The following is a 25,297-nucleotide window of genomic DNA, read 5'->3' as shown; positions in this document are numbered from 1 at the left end:
ACTATGGCTGCCCAAAGTGTTATCATTTTGGCACTTCTAATATGAAAATTAAGAAATCATTGAAGTAATGTGTACAGAATGGCAATGTATATGAACTTGTGGGGGAAGAAACAGTCAGAGCCCCGAGGAAGCCATAAAGTTAAAAAAAAAAAAAAGAAAGCAATAAAAATATTTTATACTCACCAACTATCTTCTAAATATGAAATGTAAAAATACTGAGAAAGCCAAATTGTCTTATGAGATTATTGCCTCATAGACTTGCTTGTTTTTCTCAAAAAAAAAAAAAAAAAATGCCCCTTGCTTAAAAATGCCCCTTATCTGTAAGTATAAGAATTATTCATTTTTTTCCTCAAGGAAGTGGTAAATGAAGTAAGTTGTTCTTATGACACTTAATATTGAAATGATATATGACAAATATTGGAAATCTAGGTTACATTGTAAAATTACAGCTGAAAATTAAACTCTTGTCAGTATTCCCGACTACCTATCATGCTGTATAAGAGTTACTTTTGAGGCTTTACATTAGGGTCAGGTTGTGAGTGTCCTCATTTCCCTGAGGAATCATGAAATGCAAACATGCTTATTATTTATTTGATGAATTTAGTTATCTCATTCCTCTGAAAGCCTCAATTTTTATACAAAGAATTCATCTTCCTAAAATTTTTTTTTAATGCACAAATATGAAACAGAAAGGAAATAAGAAAAAAGGTAGCAGATAAGAGGTAATATTGACAAATATGGTAACTATAGTTTGATACCAATTAGGATTTATTTACTTTCTCAGTGTAGATTAAGCCGTTCTTGAAAATCAAGATATTCTTTATCAGGGTTTTGTTTTGTTTTGTTTTGTTTTGTTTCCATGCTAGCATGGTGGTAAACATTTATTTCTTCCAAGTTCATGGATTTCTTTAGTTCCTCTATCAGATCCCCCAAATTTGGCTTATGCGCACAATTTTGGACTCAAGTCACCATTATCATTCATAGGACACTCACTTTTCATGTAAAATCTGTTAAATATCTGAGATACAATTGGATCTTCACTGCATCTTTAAAATGGAGAGATTGTCATTTATATTTATAAAATATGAATGGTGGTTCAGAAGAATTAAGTCAGTGGCCCAAAGTTGTTCAATTTAGAGTTTGAAACCAGGAAAGAAATTATGGTATTCTGCTTTGAAAGTCCATGGGCTTCCTCAAATACAGTATCAGTTATCCGATAAGGCAGGACTGAAATATACATTTGAATTGGTTTTCCCTCACATGTATAAGTGGACAGAGATCTAAGCTCCTTCATTTTTTATTCATTTTGCTTAGTATTGGTGTTTTCACTGTATTAAAAGAATAATAAATGTAAAAATAAGGTCATAAAGACGATTTTAACATTTTTATGTTTGCTGAACACTTTCAACATAAAATATGCAACACAGTGCATTTGAGTGTTTTATAAATTAAGTCTAATTATTAGAATGACGTGCTGGTACCTTTGGATGGCTCAGTTGGCTAAGTGTCTGACTTGGCTCAGATCATGACCTACCAGTTTGTGAGTTTGAGCTCTGCACTGTCTGTGCAGAGCCTGCTTGGGATTCTCTATCTCCCTTTCTCTCTTTCTGCCTTTCCCCCACGTTCATCTCCCCCCCGCCAAAATAAATAAACTTAAAAGTAATAGAATGACATGCTAATTTTCAACGTCCTATTGATAGGGTGATGTAGGAATGTAATATTAATGTGCACTTAACTGATGATTCTAACCCCTTTCATAAATGTGAAATCTAAACCCAAATGCTTCGCTTCTTTTTTTCTCTTAATTTTTTTCATGTTTTTTTCTATTTCTGAGAGAGAGAGAGAGAGAGAGAAACAGCGTGAGCAAGGGAAGGTCAGAGAGAGAGGGAGATACAGAATGTGAAGCAGCCTCCAGGCTCATGAGCTAGCTGTCAACACAGAGCCCAATGCGGGGCTCGAACCCACGAACCATGAGATCACAACCTGTGCCGAAATCAGATGGTTAACCGACTGAGCCACCCAGGCGCCCCCCCAAATGCTTCACTACTATTTCCTCCCCACTACACCTCAGGTTCATGGTTCGTTCTCTAAATTTTTTATTGTGGGCTCCGACAAATTCCCTAAAATTTAGTGGTTTAAAACTATGCTAATTTGTTACCTTATAGTTTTTGAGGTCAGAAATCTGAAATAAGTCCCTCTGGGCCAAACACAAGGGTGGTGTTTGTAGGTAGCATTTATTCTGGAGACACGAGAAGAAAATCTGCTCTCTTCTTAGCCTTTAATAGCTTCTAGAGGCCATCTGTATGACCTGGCCTGTGGCCTCTTCCTCTCTGTTCAAAGCTATCAGAGGTGAGTACAGTTCTCACATTGCATCATTCTGATCTCCTCTTCTGCCTTTCCTGTCTATTTTTTAAAAATCTTTGAGATTACATCGGACCCACCCAGTTAATCCAATGTAGTCTCTTTGTTTTAAGGTCAATTGATTAGCAACCTTAATTGTATCTACAAACTTAAATTCCCCTTTGTGTGTCAAGTTACCTCTTCACAGTTTCCAGAGATGAGGCTGTGAATACCATCAGGGTCCATTTTTCTGTCTACCACACATATATCTGCTGATTTTCTGCAGTCATTTGACTTGCACTGAGGGATGAAAATTAGCATACATTGGGCATTGAACACATTTTTTCCTTGGATGTTATGGACACCGGTATCCTGTCTTTTTAACAAAGTGCAGATAAGTAAGATAAAACAAGGAAGCTGGTGGGAATGGCAGAGAAAATGAGTTCACTGAGGTAGCAGAAAGTTCACTTGTGTAGCAGAGTGTTCTGGCTCAAGAGTTAGGTTTCAACTCAGTTTAATAATTAAATGCTTAGGTAACACTTCAGAGCCTTACTCCATTTGTCTGCCTTGATTCCTGTTAGACATTTAAATCCTTCTAGACCAAGGGAAGTTATTTAAGGGCACAAAACTTCATTCCGTAGGACAGGAAAAGTAAATGTTTTTAAATGTATATAGTTTCCTAAACAGATTCACCAGGTGCAGTTTGGATGAAGTGTCTAAGATAGAAAAGGAAAAAGGAGACAAAAATTCCAAAGCATCTGTTTGAGTGCATCTTAAAATGCACATTTCATTTTTATTCACTTCAGTACGGGAGAATTGAGTCGGGCGCTCATGAGGCAGGCTTCTATCTGTACGTCTAAGCTTCTGTGTATATTAGGAGGTGGCTTCTGAAGGCTATTTTCCCTCTTTGTTATTGTTGTCTATTTGTTCATTTATGGTGTTTTAGTAGCTGGAAACTTGGGCAGTTTTCCTGTGGTTCCACTTGGTTCTTCAACATTGCACCCTTGAACTGCTACAGACTAACTCCTACTGGGTAGTATAAGACATAGGTTTATCGACCTCATTCAGCTGCTTCTGAAGCTCCATGGGTGTGTTGAGTAGTCATGCAAAGCAACTGAGCTGCATGCGAACTGAGCTTTTGATGCTTATCACAATAGCAAAAGAAAAGAACACGAAAAAGGAAAAGAAACCTTTGCTTACGGTTCTGAGTGCTTTTGTGATTAATCTACACTTGCCCAACTGAGCTTAATGCCTGGATTTGCTGCATGTAGATTTTTCGGCACAGTGGTGGGCACAAAGCAAGTGTTTAAGAAGTCTTTGTTGGATTGAATGTCTTTGTGAAGATAGTAGTTTTCTCATTAGTTGCTTGTCAATATTCTCTTTTCCTAACTAGGACTCCCCCTGCCTTCCTGCTTCTCTGTGAGTGTAAACATAGAAACTTACAAGAGACTGAGTAGGGTCTCAAATGAAGTAGGAGGTGCAATCTAATCATGGCTCAGCATGCTTTTGCCGTTCTGTTTCATGCCAAACTCTGCTATTTGCATCACACATTTGAGAAATGAGTGAGAGCTCACAGTCTATAGCACACAGTAGGAACTCAACATTTTTATGTGGTTCAGTGAAAAGAGAATACAAAAGAGGCGATTTCAAAGGATAGGGAGGTGATAGGCAAACGTATTCCATTTGCTGACATCTCAGATGAATGTCTTTACTTTTTCACGAAAAATGGTAAGCCTGAGGGAACCTTACCATTTTTGTAACTTTTCATTAAGGTAATTGACTAAGATGTTTGATTATCATGCATATTTTTGTTCATGATCTTGATTTGATGACTAAATGCATTCCAAGATGCAGTGTTCTAAGGAATTTCTTAATGTGTGAGCAAAGTTTACCTTAAAATTGCTGGTTTCAACTGATTTATTCACTGATCCAACACACCTAGCTTCTACAGTTTCAAAGAATTAAGGAACTGGAAAAGATATTAAATATCATCTGCTATAACTTCTTCATTTCAAGGTCAAACATACAAAAGCTGAAAGATTAGTCATTTCCCCATATTTCATACTTGCTACCAGAGGCAGTACTTGAATCCAGTTCTCTTGATTCACCAGTTCAGAGTTATTTCCGTAAAGGACAAGAAATATCAAACAAAACATATCAATAAATGACAATTGAATATAAACTACTTTCAAGGCAGTGTCATTGAAACAGAGATATAATGGATAAACATTGCTGATGGGGAATTTACACAGTACTTGGAAAGTCCGTGACAATGTTTAAAAATGTTAATACAACAGGAAAATTGTACTTTTTGCATTTAATTTTTTTACATTTTTATATCATTGCAAAAATTTAAAAATAACGTTTCACAGAATGCAAAAATTATATGAAATTCAAATTACGATTTCCATAAATAAAGTATCATTGGAACATGGCCATATTCATTCATTTATGTATCTTCAGTGGCTTTTTTTTGCACTACCACAGCAGCGTTGAGTAGTGATGGCAGAGACCTGTGACCTACAAAGCCTAAACTATTTACTTTCTGGCTCCTAACGGAAAAAGTTTGCTAATCTGGGACTAGGTGTCAATGGACAGTAAATAGAGAAAAAGATAGATCAATCAGTAAACAGGGCAAATAGTAAATAGAGCAAAAGGTAGATCAAACAATTGTGCCCACAATGTAGAGGGCCCACCATTTGTGTTTGAGAGCATAATATCTATTTTAACAGTTTTAGGGGAAAAAAAAAGTTTGCACGCATTTACTAAGAAATTTAGGCTTTGGCTATTCTGTTTCCTGACATTTTTCATTGGCGGGGTGGGGGGTGGGGGGAGAAGAAGACTCTTGTATTTTTAGACTACAGCAGTTCTTGCAGTAAATCCTGAAATTCATTACCTCTTTTTCTTTCTCATTTGCAAAATCAGAATATAATATGACCCATGTAGGGATGAAATGAGAAGTGATAACATTGCACTTTTCCACCACTTTTCCAGTACGTAGCAGCTACTATTTTAATATTGATATTTCTGTTCTTTTGCAATATTAAGTAGTTTATTATCTACTGGACTAAGAACTATAAAGTATCAACTGCATCCTCAATCTGTATAGGACAAACATAAACAACAATGTCAAATATATAATTGCATGCAAGTCAAAAGAAATGAATACAGTTATTTTACTTCTTCCCCAATGAGTGTTTTAATTACCTAGTCCAAATGTTTCAACATGTTACTTTTTAATATCCTTTCATCTGCTATTGACTTGAAAGAAAGAAAAACTGTTTGAAGTACGGAAAAATGTTGAGATGTGAGGAAGAGAAGATGCCCCTAAAAAGTTTAAAAGATCTGATTAAAGTTCGTTTGAAGGTCCTGCCAGACATATTCCATCTAAGGCACTATGGAATCCTAGATATGTTTGTGCAGTAACCATTGACGTCAGTTGAAAAATGTTTGTAGATTATCAAGTACCTGTGTCTTTGCAAGAAAGATCTCACAGGCTCAGATAGATCCTCTTTAAAAATAAAATGTAGTGTTCCTTATGAATGCTGTAATGTTCTGCTCCAAGACTGTTTTAATGCTTTATAACTGACAAAGAGAGTCATTAGAAGTCTGTTTGATGGTCGTAACTAAGTGAATTGGAAAAAATAAAAAAGCCTTTTCAGCCCATTCAGAAATAATTGATGTGACTGAGACAGCTGTATGTGAGTTTCAGATAAGAAGACGATTTATGAAGAAACTACTGAAGCTAAAAAGGAAGGTGCAGATTTAAAGTTCTCAATAAAGTTGTCTGTAAGACGCAGAGCAGTATTCAACAAGGAGAGGGATTTAACCTGAAGTTCTTTCCACCGCATCCCTAGGATCCTATCCTCTAGCAAACAAAATCCCCATAAACATGGTGTCAATAGGTTATAAGACGTGGACTCCGACAGGGAAAGTTCCTGCACTCTTCCCCAGTGTTATGTTTTCTCTTTTACTGGAAGTAGTTTGTGTGGCAGGATATTTCTGAAATTCACCTCAGTTGTTTACCATATTCTAAACTGGCTGCTGTCTATCAAAGGAAACAAGTTTTTATTTTGCAGGTGTAACTTAGAAGATTTTGCTAATGTAGGTAGAAGACAAATTCCTTTAAATATGTCTGATTATGGGCCATAAAATATGCTTTTATGGTATGATAGTCACTTTTTAAATCAATCAACAATTAAGAATGAATAGTAAATATCCATCTCTTTGTAAATATGCATGTGGCCTCTATTGCTTTTCTTAGAACTATCGATGGACTTCTTCATGAGTTTTTTAATGGGTAGCCCCTAGTGATGTCATATATATTTGACAGTGATTGATTTCTGAAACTAAAACAGCATATTCATTTCAAAATTAATTTTCTCAATCTTTCAAGTTACAAATACTATGTTACTATGCCAATACTTTAAAAAAGGGAGTGGTTTATGACTATCTAAAATAAAAAAAATAATGAATCTGCAAGATAAAATAGAAATTGAGGCGGTTATCATACTTTTAGTAAAACTCGACATCGGCTTTCTAGAGAGTAAAAAAAAAAACAAAAAACCCTTCTTTTTAGAAAATTGCTTCAATCCTCTTATGAATGTGAAATGTATTGACTTGACCTCCTTTGAACACTCTGAATAAGAGTTGGGTGAAATCTGGTCCCAGTTCATATTTGAAGTACAAATTGTGGTAACTTCCGTGTGACCTGCAAATCTGTTATACTGCCTAGATTTAGGTTTACTGTTTGGCAGTATGTATTATCAATTATAGAGATGCAATTTTAGAAAAAAGAATAATGAATCAAATGTCCACCACATTTCCTCTTCATGAATGCTTTACCGCCCATTGACATAATGTCATTAGAACACAAGCTTTATTTCTGTAATCAAAATATAGTCTAGAGGTGCTTGGGTGGCTCATCATTGAGCATCTGACTATTGATTGACGATCATCATGCTCTCATGGCTGTGAGATTGAGCCCTGCATTGGGCTCTGTGATGGGTGTGGATCCTGCATAGGGTTCTCTCTCTCTTTATGCTCCTATCCTTCTTAAGTTCACTTTTTCTCTCTCTCAGAGGAAGGAAGGAAGGAAGGGAGGGAGGGAGGGAGGGAGGGAGGAAGGAAAGATAAGGATGTAGTCTAACTCCCTTCCTCATCAAGCAGGTTATCTTTCTTCTAATCCTAAGTTTGCTGATTTATCAGTTTTAGCATCTGTTCACATTTTCCAGAAAAAATGGAGTATCAAAAACATTAAAGAGCAAATGCATTTATTGAATACATTACACTGTGTACCCCACAGTACCAAATTTAAATCCTTATAGTCTGTGTTTTCCCTTTCTAGTCTGTGAGATTAATCTTATATGGACATGTTTACTGCATTCATACACCTCTTACCCAGGGACTCATGAGCATTTCCAAAAAATAGCGGAGGGAAGAAAAAGGCAGCCATCTTGGGTCCCCCACAGCATGCATATAGAAGGTAGAAGACCTCTCCATTACGTTTCTGCCCATTTCCTATGGGACCTCTAGATTTTCAGGAAACGAAGTGAAGAAAATTATATAAAGAATGGAGAATGCTTATTCTAAGTCTATAGGACTTTAAAGCAATGTCAACTCTGATGCTTTTCCATCAGCTGGAGCCTAGGATACTGAAGATACATCCAGGGCCTTAGGGACTGCACACTATCTGCAGTTACCTCTGAATGTATTTGTAACAACCTCTAAAATATCTGAAAAGTCCTTATGGCAGGATGTGTCTTCAAGTGAAATTCTCCTCTGTGTCATAATTGGGGGGAAAATTAGCTGATAAATGACATTCTGAAATAAGTGACCACAGAGAAATTCATGTCCAACAGATGATTAGATTCAAACACCTTTTGAAAAAATGGCATCATTGTATGCACATATTTATTTTACAAATAACTTGCATTTTGAACAATAAAAGCACTGCATTAACAGATTTAGGTTTAAAATTTCATATGCGTTTTTAAAATTCTATTTAGTAACTTTGAGAATTCCTGAACCAGTTTAATGTTAAAACAACAACAATAGCAACAAAACAAAACAAAAATAAACAGACAAGAAAAGGAAAAAACGTAACCATAAAACATAATAAAAGATATCACTCTAGGTATGTAACTTTGGCCTGAGGTATGATACCTTTTATAGTATATATCTTTGAGGGAGCTTAAGGCTTTTTTTTTTTTTTTAATAAACCATCTCATTATTTCTCAGAGAATTTAAGTTAGTAGGGGCCAAGTATTATTTTCTCCATTTTAGACCCGGGGCCTGAGGCAAGAAAAGTGAAAGGTCAGCTAACTTGACTGAGGACAATAGTGAAACTACAGGGTTGTTTGGAATAAAATCCTTTCTTTTTTCTGTCATTTTTAATATGCCATTTTTTTTCTCATTATGCACACACACACCATACATCCTATTCTTCATGCTATTCCTGATGTTTTATTGTTTATCTTGCCTTTATAATTTTATTTTTAATTTAATTTCTCTCTTAATTCTTAGTTTACTTATTTCTCTGTTTTCATTCATTCCTATTGCACCTTATGTTATGAGGCTTTTTGCTGTGCCCTTCAAAAGACCTTAAAGCTGATGCTTTCAGTAAAAATGAAGAAATATAAAAATATGCATAAATGAATAAAACCCTTTACACAAACTTTTTTTTTGTTTAACTGTAATCCTCTTATGTCCTATTTTAAAAATTAGTAACCTATCTCTACTTTCTCAATTTCTCCATATATTTACAGATTGATCTTTTATTTCCTTTGGTCTAATCTCACAAAGTTATTCTCCAGAGTTTGGAGATTTTAAGGTAACCGTGACCTATGGATGAATCCAGTGGGCATATGGTAGTCATAATTCTTCTCCATGTCTCTGATGCCTTGATCATATAGGATTTTCTTTTGTTCCAAAAGTGATCTCCCTCCAAGACTTCTAAGTTTCAAAAGTGATATGGCTTTCTTATCCACCATCTTTTTTTTTTCCTGATGGCCCAAATATAAAATCTATATTTGATCTTCAAATATATGTTATGTATCAAAATTCTTTTAGAAGTCTCAACTCACGAACTCTTCTTTTGCAATACCTGCTCTAAATCCTAAGCAAGTTTCATGGCATATTTTTGTATCTCAGTTTTAGCGGAAACCTAATCTTATTATATTTGATCCATTTTTGTATATACACCTATATGATTCTCAGGTTTTTTTAATTTGTAAAACCAATGTTGGGACATCCTTGAAGCCCTGAGAGATAATGAATACAAAGCAAATGTAGGTAGAGTGAAACAATGACTAAATCCAAGCATCCAGACATTATAATGGTCTTGCTGTCCATTGCCATTGTTGTTTCTCCATAGTTCACATTTTCTTGGCAGAATTCTCTGCCTTCAACATTACTTCTTCCTACTCCTTTGTGCAAAATGGTCAAAACATATCTTTAATCTCACTTACTCAGTTAGATCAGTCATTTGCCTCCAGAAAATCTTTACCACTCCCTCTTGTATGTAATTGTCAGGCATTTTCCACTCACAGTTTTTGGAATACTTTTCTTGTAGACCTTTTTCTTGCATTATTTATTTAATTTTCGAACACATCTTCACAAATTCAATGTGCTATCAAGGCTGACATTTTTTTCTCCCCCTCTTGTGGTTTTTCCTTTTTTAGAAAGACCAGCTTGTCTTTGCAAGACAAGAAATCATTTATTACCCTGGACAGAAAAACACAAAGCTCAAACACTTCAGGTCACTAGATGTCTTCACGTCCATATTTTTGCATCTCAAGATGGACCCATGGTTCTACTCACTCTCCATAAAAACTCTATCGAAGAATACTTAAAGGAACACCTGGCTTCCTGGGGCAGTTTGTCCTTTTGACTGCCTTCAGTTGAAGGGTTTCTCCTTCTTCTCTGTGCCTCTTCATTACCCAGAAGGACTTTTCAAACTACTGATATCCATTCTCACTCTGAATGCTGATTCACTGGGTTTGAGTTGAAGCCCGGTACTGGCTTTGTGTTTTTTGACAAGTTCTCTGGGCCGTTCTAAGGCACACCTAGGGTAAAGCATCCCCACTGAAACCACTCTACTTCAGAGTATCAATAATTAACGAAGTGATGGTTACATATATAATGCAAATTAATTCTCTCTGTCATGCCACACAGTCAACACAGTGCTTTACATTTTTTATTGAGTTGGCATTTCTAGAATCTATAAAAAAATATGAATTCTGCATCTTAACGTCTGCTATAAAACATATCTTCTCAATAGACCCAAACTGATAATGAATGATTGTATGTAAATAGTTGTCTGTCTGCCCATCTATTTGTCTATTTCTATCTACTATCTATCTACTATTCTCTATCGATCTATCTATCATCTATCATCTATCTATCATCTATCTATCTATCCAGTCTGTATGTCTGATTTACCATTGGAATAAAACCTTAACCATTGCATTAATGGGTTCTCCCTCAGAGTTTAGGATTTTGCACTAATTTGTTCACATAGCGAACTTAACTACTTTGCCATAAGAATTTTGTTTTCAAAAAATTATTGAAACAGAGCTTGAAATAGTAATATAATACTGATATTGTTTGAATTGTTGAATTGTGATGGAATATTTTTAAATGTGGTTAAAAATGGATGGAGGCACCTGGGTGGCTCAGTAGGTTAAGCTTTCAACTTTGGCTGAAGTCATGATCTCATGGTTCATGATTTTGAGCCGTGTGTCAAGCTCTGTGCTGACAGCTCAAAGCCTACTTTAGCCTGCTTTGGATTCTGTGTCTCCCTCTCTCACTGCCTTTCCTCCACACTTGTGAACTCTCTCTTTCTCTGTCTCTCTCTCAAAAATAAATAAACATTAAAATATGATAGATGGGATTTTTAAAAAATCCATTGTGTGATATTCTCTATTTTGGATTTTTATTGCCAATTACTTTTGTTTCATCCATTAGGTATTTTGTTGTTGTTGTTGTTTTATTTTTTTATACAACAAAGAACTATTCATGAATTTAGACATTTGTTATTATATAAATAGATTTTAGTATTTTAAATTTAAAACATCTTTCCTTTCACCATTAAATTTAATATGTAATCTAAAATAATTCATGCAAATTAAAATACTCACAGGATACACAGATTTATAGAAGGTGTTATACTGTGCACAATAGAAAAATAATTATCTCATTTTTGACATTTTTCATTACAAACATAACCTATCACCACTGTGTTGTCCTATTCCTACTTTAATGGAACCAGCATTTAATTACAGATTCTTTTTAAAATTTTTTTATGTTTTTTTCTTTTAATTTCTGAGAGAGAAAGAGAGATTGAGCGCGAGCAGGGAAGGGTCAGAGAGAGAGGGAGACACAGAATCTGAAACAGGCTCCAGGCTCTGAGCTAGCTCTCAGCACAGAGCTGAAAGCGGGGTTCGAATCCACGAACCGCGAGATCATGACCTGAGCCAAAGCCGGACGCTTAACCAATGGAGCCACCCAGGCGCCCCTAATTACAGATTCTGAGTTTACTACCATCACATAAACCTCACCATCTTTTCTATTTTTATATCTAAATGGAATAACATTTCTCATAATTTATTATCTAGTTTCCTTTGTCAATGTATTAGTCTGTATTAGTGTTTCTGTATTCATGTTGATCTTTCTTGGCTTAATGAAGATTGTTCCTAAAAGACTTGAGAATCACTAAAATAGAATCAAAAGCAACATTTGACACTCCTTTCTGTGTGCGTGCGTGCATGTGTGTGAGTGCGTGTGTGCCCCATTGCTATGACTTGAAGTGATGTGTCTGAATGACCATTAGTATTCTTTCCTAAATTCAACATTGTCATTTAGAGCTTATTTTTCAATAGTGTTCACTGAATATTTTCTTTGGGCAGAACAGTGTGGTTTTAGGAAACTGTGAGTGGCCTTGCTTCTGAGATGAGACTGAAGAAATCCAGATAATTTGCAGTCAACTGGGAATGATAAATAGAAAAAATAATTTAAAAATATGTGCACATTAGATACAACATAGTAAATACAAATTGGTTCTATATTTACTTAAATGTGTGTTAAAACATCACAATCATACTCTTGTGAAGAAATAGAATTATTCATGAAATAAGAGTAATGTGTCTAGAGTTTATTGCCAGTAACTTTTGGGCCATGATGTATATACTATTTGCACTAGAAATATTTCATAATTGTTTTAAAATACTTTAGTTCCAATTCAGTGAAACATTATAAAGAGGATAAATGTTTTCCCTTCATAATAAGATTCAGTGGTTCTAAAAGTTTGATTTTTAATTAGAATGAATAATAGAATTTTATAAAGTACAAATAGGTACTTGGAGGGCAAGATGCTGGGTTAGAAATACTAATAATGGATAATATTCCTGGCCAGTGTTTTGAGATAAAATAAAGGGGAGATTTGTGGAAGTACGTATTTATATTTAGTGAACTCAGTTTCAATAAATTTGTAGGAAATACTGTAACTCTTCTTAGATTTCTCTTTAATAACCTACATGTGTAGCTTGGTCCCTGTCATGGCTAGTGATTTGTACCATTAGAATTCAAGCTATAAAAGTGCATTAAAGGTTTTTTTTTTTTTTTTTTTTTACCTTTCTCACTATTTTCTGGCAACATTTTTATGTATAAACCTTATATTAAAAAGAACCAGTCTGAGTTGTAGGTTTAATAATTACATTTATTCCATTTTCAAGTCATACACAAGTTTTTAATAATTACATTTATTCCATTTTCAAGTCATACACAAGTTTTTAATGGCTACAACTATTGCCAAGAATAATCTCATACAGATATTACAGAACCTTTCTTTATTGTTTTTCTTTGTTTCCCTGACTGTTATGTACAGAACCCTATCAATGCATGGCATTAGTTTGTTCCCTTAATGAGCCTAATTTCTTTTTGTTTTATTTGGTAGTTACAATAGACTGTAAATTCCATACATAGTAAATCTTCAGTGCAGCCAACTTCAGTGTCAGAGTCGATGGTGGGATCCAACTGGATAAAAATTTACGATGCTTTAAAATTACAATTTAAAAGCTGTACATGACGTAACTTTTGTTGAACAAACTATAAACAGTCACAGTAACACATACAATTAAGCTTTGGGTTTATTTTCTATTCCGTGGTTAAAGAAACTAAAAAAATGAATTCCTGCGATGATTAGTTCAATATGTAGTGCCTTCCCAAATCAGTGACGCTTGTTAACAGAGTCTATATGTGAAAAGCATATTTGAAGTGAAGACTACAGAACAGAAAAAGGTTGAATACTTGGTACTAACATAGAGTCAAATGTGTATTTTAGTGAAATTGCTGTTTTCTTATCTCTGTTTCAGAAACGGAATTTCCAGGTTTTTTTTTTTCCATTTTATTCTGGAAATTCTAATCACTGCCTCAGATAATACAGTTAACCAAATAGATGTGAACATCTCTAACCATTTTGTATTGAATGAGTCGCCAGTAGTCCTTGATATATGTGATTTATGTATTTTGTAATAAGATCATTTACAATCTGATACTTTGGTGACATTCAGAATCTTTTCTTTTGCAGCCGTTTCGTAGAGTGACGTTTTCTGTTGTGAGTCAGCCTCAGGACCCACATCAGGGGTCACTGCAGAGTTGCTATGACAGCGGGCTGGAGGAGTCAGAGACACCAAGCAGTAAGAGTTCATCAGGGCCAAGGCTGGGTGCCCTTCCACTCCCAGAGGACAGCTACGAAAGGACCACGCCGGATGGCAGTGTTGGTGAGGCAGAGCATATGGAAAATGGTAGGGACAAACACAGCATCCACACACACAATCACGCTAGTGAGCCATGAAACGTAGACTCGCGAGGCTCAGTCTAAATCCAAAATAAAATAGCTGACACTAAAACTATTGTACCTAAAAAAAAAAATAAATATTTGCTAAAGTCCAGAAATACCCAATAAAGAAACATAACTGTATAGATAAAATTCACCAAACTTGCACCATCATTTTAAAACAGGCTGTCAGAAGTAAACACATTTACAAATAAATCAGAGTAGCACCTTCTATGAAAAAAAAACCTAAGTTAATTCATAATACCTAAACAATAGCAGCTGAAAAAGGTCTTGTGTTATTGTTTTCTTCTATTCATTTTTGTCATGCAACTATTTCTTCAACTGCAATCGTCCAGCCTCAGTGAAAGGAGATGAAAATAAACACGCTTTGCTCAATTCTTTCTTTTCTGAGGTATTTAGGAAAGCATTTTGGAACCTCTCATTTTGAGTGATGCTGAAATGGAGTCAAACAAGGAAAACAATGTTATCTTATTCTCAAAAAATAGATTGTAAATACTATTAGAACTCCCCTGTCTTTTAACTGTAAGATTTTCTTTTTTTTTTTTTTCTCATTTTTGTGCAAGGGAAAGAGAAGAAAGCAAATTTTAGGACTCCGTATTCTTACCCTTTTGTGAGATGATTCTCATAATGACCGCAGTTGGCCTTCTCAACACTTTCTTTATGTTGCAAAGTTAGGTTGCAGATAGTTCTTATAAACCTTTCACATTTGTTTATGTCTCCCAAAACAATTAGGTGATTTATTTTTTGGACTTCAGGCTATGAGTAAATGTTTTAGGAATAGGTTTGTGCCAAATAATGAAACAGTAAAGTTCATACTAATTTTATTATTATTTCAAACATAAAAAGAGATTTGGTTATACGTAGGGGAAGGAAGAGAGATCGCACACATTTTATCTCTGATGAACACTGGAAATGGATTTGCCTTTCGCCATCCCATCCCCAAAGTGAAATAAGACGTTCTAAGTTTTGTTATATACTGGTTTCTTTAGTGATGGTATGCAAATAGAGCATGTTAATGCAGGGAAGTCTGATTTTTTTCTGGAAGTTTACCTATGAATATTAAAATCCAACCTTAGAGAGTAATAGATGATAAATGAGCCCAAGTGAAATTATGGCTAAACTAAATCATGTTAAACAATTATTTTTCTATGTTGTTATCTGGGTGAGAAGATATGATATTAGGATCTGCTGATTGATATCCCTCTTGATGAACCATCAGAGTTATATGGCATTTTGCCTTATGGCTATAAAGGCATGCTTATCTGTGTGTATGGTGGTGTATGCTTATATGGATGGGAGTTTGATGTGGTTTTTAAGAATTAACTTTTTTTAGTATCATTTTAAATGACACTAAAATTCTGGCATAAATTGCACTGCTGATGAATATATATTTCTAAGGCAAATATGTTTGAAATGCTTTGAACAAAAGTAAAAGCTACGTTAAGATGCTATAGTAATATTATACATACACATACCTAAGAAGGCAGGATTGCTTTAATTTAAGGACATTCCTCCTATATCTGTGATTAGTTTTTGATGTTACAATTTTATTTGTGTTTGAAGAAAGATTTATCTCGCTCTAAACAATACATGTATAATTAAGTCTTTATTTTTGGATGTCAGCTATATTAACAGAAAGGAATTTGTCTCATTGGCATTATAATCACATTTTAATGTTATTTTTATGTTTTTTTGAGTTTAAGGGGGTTCGACCTTTAAAATAAGAAAGAAATGATGAGTAAACAATTATATATGACAAACACATTATCGGTTACTTTTGAGGAAACATACATGTCATGGAAAACTTAACAGGTGAGCGTGTTAAGAAATCAGAAAGTTTACTGACAAGCATTCCCCAAATAAGGTGCTTAGTTATTTTTTATAACCATGTTTTCAGTCTTGTCAACAGCAAAGACTATTATAATATAACTGATTTTTCTGATTTTGTGTGTAACTGACACTTGAAATTCAGTTTTATATAATCATTTGTCATCCACTAGCCATGATTCATGGTAGCCCTGATCTATAGGTAATGACAGGAGATATGATTCACTTTGGGTGATCCAAATGTAGCAGTTGGCATTTGAATAAGTTTTGTTGGGTCCAAGTTTTCAGACTGCTATCTAGTCATAAAGTACAATTGTATTGCTTGAACTCTGGTAATTTCATCTTCAATACTAATGGATCATTCTGACATAAATAGAATTGGAATTGAAACCTGTCAAGTATTCATTTGTCACCTTTAATTGGAATCCAGGTAATCTGCAGCATTTTGCTTGGTTGGGTTTTAATCAGGATTTGTATTGGATTTTCCATGAAAATACCATTTTGGATGCTGTCTTAGTTCCTAATTATTATTACCTCAAATATTTTCCTTGAATTTTAACCTATGTGAAGTAATGTAGTTAAAACTGACTTTTGGATTAACTTTCATTGTAAAGGTTAGAAGATCATTTTCCACTGTAAAAACAATATTCCAATGTCATGATGGGACCTGGGTATACGTTAGAAAAACTAATGATAAAAATAGTTACCACAGATGCTGAATAAGGAAATAACTAAAAGTCACTAAAATAACTAAAAGGAAATTTTAAGTAGACGGGCAGTGAAATGCAGTTATGTTTTACAAAAGCTTTTATTTATTTTCTATACTTTAGCGTAATAAACACCATTTTATAAAGAGGGCCTGTGGATTAATAGGTTTTAAAATAAACTTTATCCTATAATCCAACCCACCTTACTGCCAAATGATGAATGAGGTTTTATTCTCCCATTAGCTTAGGAAAAAGAATACACTGTAAGAATAAACATAATTTCGTGAAACTTGAATCTAATAATTAGACTGAGTCCCACCATTTTAACAATTTCAGGCCCAAGGTACTTACATCCATGGGTCTCTGCAAAGCAGTAATGAAAATGATATCATTAAAAAGTATTTTAAGGATTTTTTATTAATTATATATTAACTTATGAAAAAATAACTAATGTATTTTTCTTTGCTCTTTATTATTATCAATATTATGATTATTTCATGTTGATCCTTTGATAAGACTGGGGAAATTGGTTATTTATTATTTCAATGAAACATACCTGATGGGATAAAGTATTTTAGAATAGGGAGCTCATGATAGTAAGTTTAGTAATGTTAAATGTTAAAATAATTGGAAACTTGCTGCAATGAATTCATAATTCAAGTGATAACCAAATATTAAGCTCAAAACCATCATCACATTAAGAGCATAAATTGACTGTGGAAGAGCTCGCCCTTATCTTCATTGGGCAGTTGTCTTCAGAGTAGTATTTAACCTTTTCTTTAGCTCTATTGTCAGTGTTTATCTTGACTTTTGACTTAATGCCATAGTCACTTTATTCTTCTCAGTCACCCCTGAATCGCATTTGCAAGTTAACTTGACTTTGTTATGTATCATGTAACCATATATGGTGTTCAACAACTCAAATATAAGAAACACCCCATTTGACCTCCAATCCCAATATTTCCATTATGATTGGGTAGGTCACAAACACCTTCTGGATCTGCTTCCAATCATCTGTAAGGCAGTTAACAAAATTAAGTCTAAAATCTTACTCAGATGCAACAATCTGTGACTTTCTCCTTCTATTCCATTTTTCTTACATGTTTTACTCTCCAAGTCAGAAAAAGAACTTGGGTCTCTTAGTGAGATGGCAAATGCACTTGAAAATTTGTGTTAATGTGAGCAGGGCAGAATTCTAGGGCCTTCCTTGCAACCCAGAAAACATTTTAATAGTAGTAATGCATGTATGAGATAAAGAATCAACTCAGTGAAATTGTGTGATTTCTGGCTAGGTGACTAGAAAGGTTGGCACCCAGCAGGCCAACGTGGGAGACAGTTTTAGAACCTCGCCTCCCTCAGATCACACCATGCTAGAGCCATCTGTAGATTTGATCTTGTCCTGGGTGTAATGCCCTTCAAGATCATTAATCGTAATTAAGTGGTCTCACAATAGAATAATCACATTTACTTTCTTGCTTGACAATATGCTTTGCTCAGAGTAAGAATGAACAAAGGGTAGAAAACAGTATATATTTTCCTCTAGGTAAACCTCCAAATAGTATAACATAGAAATAAATTAAAGTTGGAAAATAGCAATTGATCTATAAGGCAGACTTTAAAAACTTAAATAGTGTAAAAAATTTGACCACTCTAAATGCCTAGCTTTATTTTATGCCTCTTGATGTTCTCAGATTTTTAAAAGATCATTTTGATTTTTATACACTAATATTTTTGAGCCCCCCCCCCTTCAAAACTCTTACATTTTCAGAACTATGTGTTAGGCTCAATCATTGTTTTATTCATTCCCCTCATTCCACATGTTTTTGATAATGCTTAGAATACATTGTTTTTGATAGTTAAAGCATGGTACAGCTCATCACGAAGTCATTTTGAATATGCCATGTGCTTTTCACTTTGCTTTCAGAAATAAGATGGTATATGTGAAATATCAATTGGAAATGAAGTACCATTTTTATATGAACAAGAGTAATGAGGATGGAGACTAACTTCACCACTGAGTGTGGGATAAAGAGCTGTCTCTCTACTCTTCTCCCACCCACCCAATTTTCAATTCACCTTCCCAATGGGGGTCACTTTTAAGGTACCCCATCTAGTCACTATTGGTTTGTACTGTTTTCATGTAGATTAAATTAAGTAGCAAATCTGTGTCTCCCATTTTGCCAGAGATATACAAATACTTGTTAATAGCAGAAGCATAATGTCTCAAAACAAATGTCTGGCTTGCTTTTTTTTTTTTTTTTTGGCAGGAAGACACTTATATACCCTGGAAAGGATGCATTTCCATGTTGTGTTTTTCAGCATGGCACTCTTGTTGCCAGAACAGGATTGCATTTTCTACTTTTGTAGCCATCTGTGAATGGCTTTGTGCTTGCCGAGTATCCCCAAGTCCATCGTGCCCCCACTTCTGTAGGGCTTTACTCACTTCTGCTTCTTCCTGGTGATTAGAGACAGCAAGTAATTACAGAGGTTGTCTCCAATCAAGACGTGTGCTGCTGAAGCTTTCCAGTAAATGAGCAGCACGATCTAAAAAAATCCAAAGAAGATACTGTCCTAGAGAAGAAGCAACGTTGTGGGTAGAATATAGTAGTTTAAAAAATAAGCTTTGCAATCTGATGACATCGGTTTAAATTCTGGTTTTTCCTCGTATAGCAGTGCAGTATTCTGACCTTTCTTAGTCCTGATTCCTTCAATTATAAATCACACTATTGTGGGAGAAATTAAATGAGGTAATAGCATCTAATAATTTATAATTAAATAATGAGTAACAATAATTTCACCATATTAATTGGTTATAGAATTATTCACTATTATTCAAATAGTAATGAGAAGTTATTTTGATTATTGACTTTAGGTAGATTTGACATAACACAATAGCTTAATCATGAAAGCGTCATAAAAATGTTTAGTCTCACGAAGATAGCATTCTAAAATTATCAGTAAGAATCATATTCTCACCTTGAATACCTTTTAGTCAATTTCTTATTTTTGTGGGAGATCAAGAAGTAACACCCAGGAGCAGATATGTTTAAATATATCAAGGATCTGAAACGAAAGGAAGGGGGAAGTTTCTATCCTGTGGCATCAAATCAACCCCACTCTCTGTGCTCTTCCTCATTCAAGGTGGGGATATGTTATCATCACTTCCTATAATCCTTTCTCACTTAAAATGTTTTTACATTTATATTCAGTTCCTGTTGAATGCATATTCTTCAGGTGTGTATTTCCCTTTGAACTGCTCTAAAATATTCACACTGACAAGGAAAACAAGCTGAAAAAGTGTCCAATTAGTATGCTTACCGGACTTTCAGCCTTTTCTTTTTTAATCTCAGTGTTAATAATTAACACTGATCAAATGTGTGGCCATATTACCCTTTTTATTCTAATTCAGTCCTTTAAAACTGGATCACTCTGCTGAGCTCTTATGACATTTGAGGACGGAATGAGCTCTCGTCAAATCTCAAAGTGACTTTAGAGGTCAGTTAGTGTCATTGCTGCCTTCAGACTCTCAAATCATTTGCTTATCTGAATTCCAGCACACTTGTTAGACAATGCAGTCTATGTGTAGCTCCTTAGTTAGTTAGGGTATTATCTCCATATTTTTGCATCCTTTTTTTGCAGATAGTCTTTATGTACTTCTGTTCCTTCTCTGACTTTTTTCCTAGAGATACATATAAAAAATTTTGATGTTGCTGAAATAGGAGAACACTCTTAAGCATCTTTTATGTGGCAAAAAAACTGTAGAGCTTGTCTATAAAGTGTAGTTAGCACTCAACCTCAGAGGTTACTCCACTTATTGAGAAACTGTTTCACTTCAATATTCCTCTTTGAAGCTAAAACACCCTCTGTTGTTATCTCTTCTATTGCGGGCATTTTTTTTTTTTATAAGAAAAGCATTATCTTTTTAAGTAAAGCAAAGCAGAATAATATTATCCCTGTCTCTTGTTTAATGAGGTAATTATACACTGACAAATCTGTGGCTCTTCATTTGGTTCAACAAACATGTACTGAAAATAAAATATGACCAAGACTTTCTGAGGAAGTTGAAGTGAATGAGAAAGAATCTCTAACTTGATGGTACAAGTCCCTGTGTTGGGGCGATACAACCCCGATTTCAATAATGTCCCTAATATGAGAGAAGGAAACTCATTAGAGGAGGGCAGAGCAGTGACGGTGGGAGAAGGGGGAGGAAAAGTAGATGGATGAAATGATTTCAAATGCACTCACTGGAATTTTTTACATTATAAATAACTTCTTGGGCTGGGAGAAGGCCTTAAAATTTTATTTGCATTGTACCCTCCCTTTCTCCCCACCCATTTTCTACATCACTTAAAAATAATTATTAAATTGGAGGCATCCGGGTGGCTTAGTTGGTTGAGCGCCGACTTAGGCTTAGGTCATGATCTTACAGTTTGTGGGTTCCAGCCCTGCATTGGGCTCTGTGCTGACAAGCTTGGAGCCTGGAGCCTGCTTCGGATTCTGTTTCTCCCTCTCTCTGCTTCTCCTCCACTCATGCTCTGTCTCTCTCTCGCGCTCAAAAATAATAAACATTAAAAAAATTTTTTAAAATAATTATTAAATTGGCCTGGAGGCTTTGTGTTATACCAAATAAAGTCAAATTATTTGTTTAATTTTTCTAATTGAATTATTGTGTTTTTTCCCTTTCTTTATCTTCCTTTTGCTCTTATTGTTGCTACATATAATTACTTAGAAAACTCTAGAATTTATCTGTGATGAAATTGGCAAAACATGAAATCCAGGTCTAAACTACAGAACAGATTAAATTTATGTCTCTGTTTTCTCTGCTTATAAATATGGATAATTAATAATAAACTTGTGCTTTATATAAGGCCTTTCATTCTTAATCATGGCCTGTAAATAAATTTTGAAGCTATTGTTATTTCTTTTCAGAAGGCCAATTATATTACTTAAGTAGATGATTAGATTAGATTACAGATCGGATTAGATTAGTTTTATTTTTATGTTTTATTTGTATTTCTTTATTTTTTATGAATACAATTTATTGTCAAATTGGCTTATGTACCGCACCCAGTACTCATCCCAACAAGGGCCCTCCTCATTGCCCATCACCCATTTTCCCTCTCCCCCACTCCCCTCCTGCCCCATCTACCCTCAGTTTGTTCTCTAAAAAAACTAATGCATTACTTGTGTTGTGGTTGCAAATGGTTTTGTGACTGCTATCTTAAGTTTCAAGTTAAGTTCATGGGTATTAGTCTATATGTCACATTCCCTTTATATCAAATATGGATGATAGATTGCCTTGTTTTTAAATCTTGTTTTTGATAAATTTTTACTTAAATACAGGTTGACTTTTTTTTTTTTGACATGAGTCTCATTATTTTGCATGCCTTCCCATTACTGTCCAAAAAGTAGAATTAAAAGTTTATTTCAAAATGAGGATATATTTTTAGCTCATGAAAATTTAAATGCTTCCTTTAAATAGATTTGCAATAGCTAAAATACAATAATCTCAAAAAAACAGTATTTTTGATACTATGTGTTCAAATGAAACTATGACGAGTGTTTTATAATGTTTTGGTAATAAGAGATAGTAGAGCAGTGTCCTGCTGTTTAAAAACTGTCTACTCATTCATTTCTATTGCAAAATATATCTTTTCCAATCTTAATTTTGCTCTGAAATGCTTATCATCTACATCGATGAAGTCATCAGGGGACCCGCATATGATGTGAGAGTGGTGTGCTTCTCTGAAGTTGCCTAGACTGAATTATGCCCATTGTTTTTATTCAGTATGAGGCTGCATTTCACCAACTCAGCAACTGTAGCAAAAGGTCATAGCAGTCATAGCTGAAAATTTTTTACAATGAACAGGGAATTTGGAATATTATGAGAATTCATTGCATTCAATAAGCATTTGTTGAGCATTTACTCTATGCCAATTCCCATGAGGGATCCAAAGGTGAATGAGACATGCTCTCTGCCTTCTAATCATTTGTGTATCGTGTTGGAGAATACCATATACTGAGTTAGATGATTAATAATAAAGACATGAGAGGCTCTATTCAGATGTTAAATGCATGCTACTGGAAACATAGGGTGATATGAGTTAGGGATATGAAAACCACAGCCAAGCTTTGAAGGATAGCTAAGTAGAGATCTGAGAAGTAGAAGTATGAGTAAAGTTATGAAAAATAGTGAATGATGCCAAGGAGACAAATCTGAGAGGGTGAGAAAACAGTGGTGCTATTTGCCAAACTGGCAAAAATGGGAAGGATAGTCCATTCCCAGGAGAATGAATCTGATTAAGACATGTGAACTTTAAAGTACCTTTAAAAAACTCAGACACTATCTCGCAGACCATTGAAAATGTACTTCTGAAGTTAGGGAATATACATAGATAGCAGAAATACAGCCTTAGGAGTCATTATCACCCGGGTGATTATGAAATCTTGGGAATAGTGAGACCAACTCTTAAGCATTTGACACTAAGAAGAGATGATAAGAATCTGAAAAGAATGATGAAATATAAAAGACTAATGGGAAAGTAGGTTTCAATAAAGGTGTCTGAGAATGATATTTTTTAAAAGCAAAAACAAAATGTGGCAGGATGAGAGGATATTTAGAATAAGGAAGGTAGTGGTTAGCAAATGTCCAGTGGTGCAGAGATGAAGGAAGTAGACACACGATCATGCAGACCTTGATAATGAAAGTCACTAGTAGACCCAACTAAGAGACATGTAATTCTCTATATTCTTCTCTTCCACTGTGCTGTAAGCTGTTTGAGGACGGGGCCTTCACCTGGGATAATCCCTATACACAGTTATCCAAAATAATTGTTGAATTTAGTTGTATGGACTAAGGGTCCAATGTTTCTGATGGAGATTCAGTAGGAGTGAAACAGCTATGAGAACTGAAGATGAAGAAATGGAGTGTAAAAATATACTTGATAATTTCTTTTTAGGTCAAACTAGTCCATTATAATGTCATAATCAGAGGCGGGGGCATGGTTGCATCCCTTGACAGCAAACTTAATGAATTTCTTATCATCTTATGCTCCTATTCTTCAGAATTATTACTTATTTTTATAAAATTTACTGAAAGTACTACAGAGTCTGAAATTTCTGTATAGTAACTTTTATTACATTTCCTTGAGCAATATATTAATTACTCTTTTAAATGAATTTTGGCCTCTAACTTTTATATTTGACTTTATACTAGGCCATCCCTTGTCCTTCTCACTGGCTTGAAATTCAAATAGTGCCTGATTAATTGCATTTTTGGTGAGATCTAATAATTGATGACATTTTTCTGGTCATCACCAAAAATTTTATTTTGTGATTATAGGATTCCTGACACTATAAGAGTACTATTAATTGTTGTTAATATTTTGAAAATAGATATACTTTGAAACAGAAAATAATGAAAATAGAATTTGGTTGAGAAATAAATTCGAGCAACAGAGTACAATGACTGCCTAAATTAAGTATATTTTATAAGTAAACAACACTCCAGAAATTCATGTCAGAGATGCATACCACAGCTAGTATACCATGAAAAGGAAGAAATGACTCCAAATGTGCAAAGACTTACTAATAATGATTTTCCAGGCAGATGTTACTTTTGATGTTGTTTTTATCTAAGGAAGGTCAACCATGAATGTCACATGAATTTATTCTTCTTTCTCTGTGTTTATTGTTGCTTAGTAGGAATTATGAATAGGGACTTTATTGATAAAACTTGTCTTCCAGATCAAGATAATCTAACCAATTGCTGCATAATAATTTTCAAATAAAATGCAACTTCTGTTTAATCACACATACATCTACTTGGTTCATCAGAAGTCTCTAGAAATATCCATTTTTAGCCTGGTATATGCACTCCTCGTTGGCCTGAAACTTTCAATAGAGTGTATGGAAATGTAATGTGTGCCAAGGGAAGACTATCTTTCTGATTACCAGGTGGCTTCTAGGTGGTAGTCGGAATTTTTTTCTCAACCTAAAAATCAAAACTTTATCAGTGCACAGAATTGTACAAAGCCAAGACCAGTTCTCAACAATATTACAAGATCCTGATGTCAAAATTGACCATGTGTTTATTAAATTCTAAGCAGGAGAGTATCCCATTCAAGAAATTGGAAAATCCCTGCTTCCTCTCCAAGACAGTACCCTTTATCTCTAAAGGAGCCCAAGGAAAATCAGCAGCATATCTCTTGAAAGATTGCCTGGTGAAGGTGAAATCATAAGAGAGACTTTGCCATCCAGACCCACTGAGGCTAGCTGAAGTTCGCTGAAACACATCCACCATCGCATGGGTCATCACCTGAAAAATAGATTGCTTTGGCTTCCTACATTCAGGGCATCTTTTAGTACTAGGTGCCAACCTAGATGCTGTGTCCCAACTTGTGTTTGTTGTTTTTGTGGTTTGTTTGTTTTCTCTTCTCTTTAAAGTCATCTCTTAAGGATTTTGCATATTCTTTCTTAAAATATGTAAATGATTTTTTTCAATATCAGCTTTAAGCATGCTTATATAACCAGACTTCATTTTGTTCCTTGCTTCTGGTCTATTCTG

General features: G+C 34.6%; 1 protein-coding gene across 6 annotated transcripts in view; it reads left to right on the top strand.

Moving 5' to 3' along the window:
* PCDH7 (protocadherin 7) overlaps positions 1-25,297 on the top strand; it is a 420,500-nt gene that overhangs the window by 178,531 nt on the left and 216,672 nt on the right. For 3 of the 6 annotated variants that reach the window (XM_039252576.1, XM_039252579.1, XM_039252580.1), the window contains exon 2: positions 13,928-14,144. The exons of 1 other annotated variant lie outside the window; for it this stretch is intronic. In XM_039252576.1, coding sequence (XP_039108507.1) covers positions 13,928-14,144 — 217 coding nt within the window. The remainder of the gene's footprint in view (positions 1-13,927; positions 14,145-25,297) is intronic. 2 more of the 6 variants (XM_039252578.1, XM_039252577.1) reach the window with 2 other exon arrangements.

This window comes from Hyaena hyaena, unplaced genomic scaffold, assembly GCF_003009895.1.
Source record: "Hyaena hyaena isolate Hyena2069 unplaced genomic scaffold, ASM300989v1 scaffold_424, whole genome shotgun sequence".
Lineage (NCBI taxonomy): Eukaryota > Metazoa > Chordata > Mammalia > Carnivora > Hyaenidae > Hyaena > Hyaena hyaena.
Note: the sequence above shows the minus strand (reverse complement) of the source record. Positions and strands in the feature narration are given on the sequence as shown.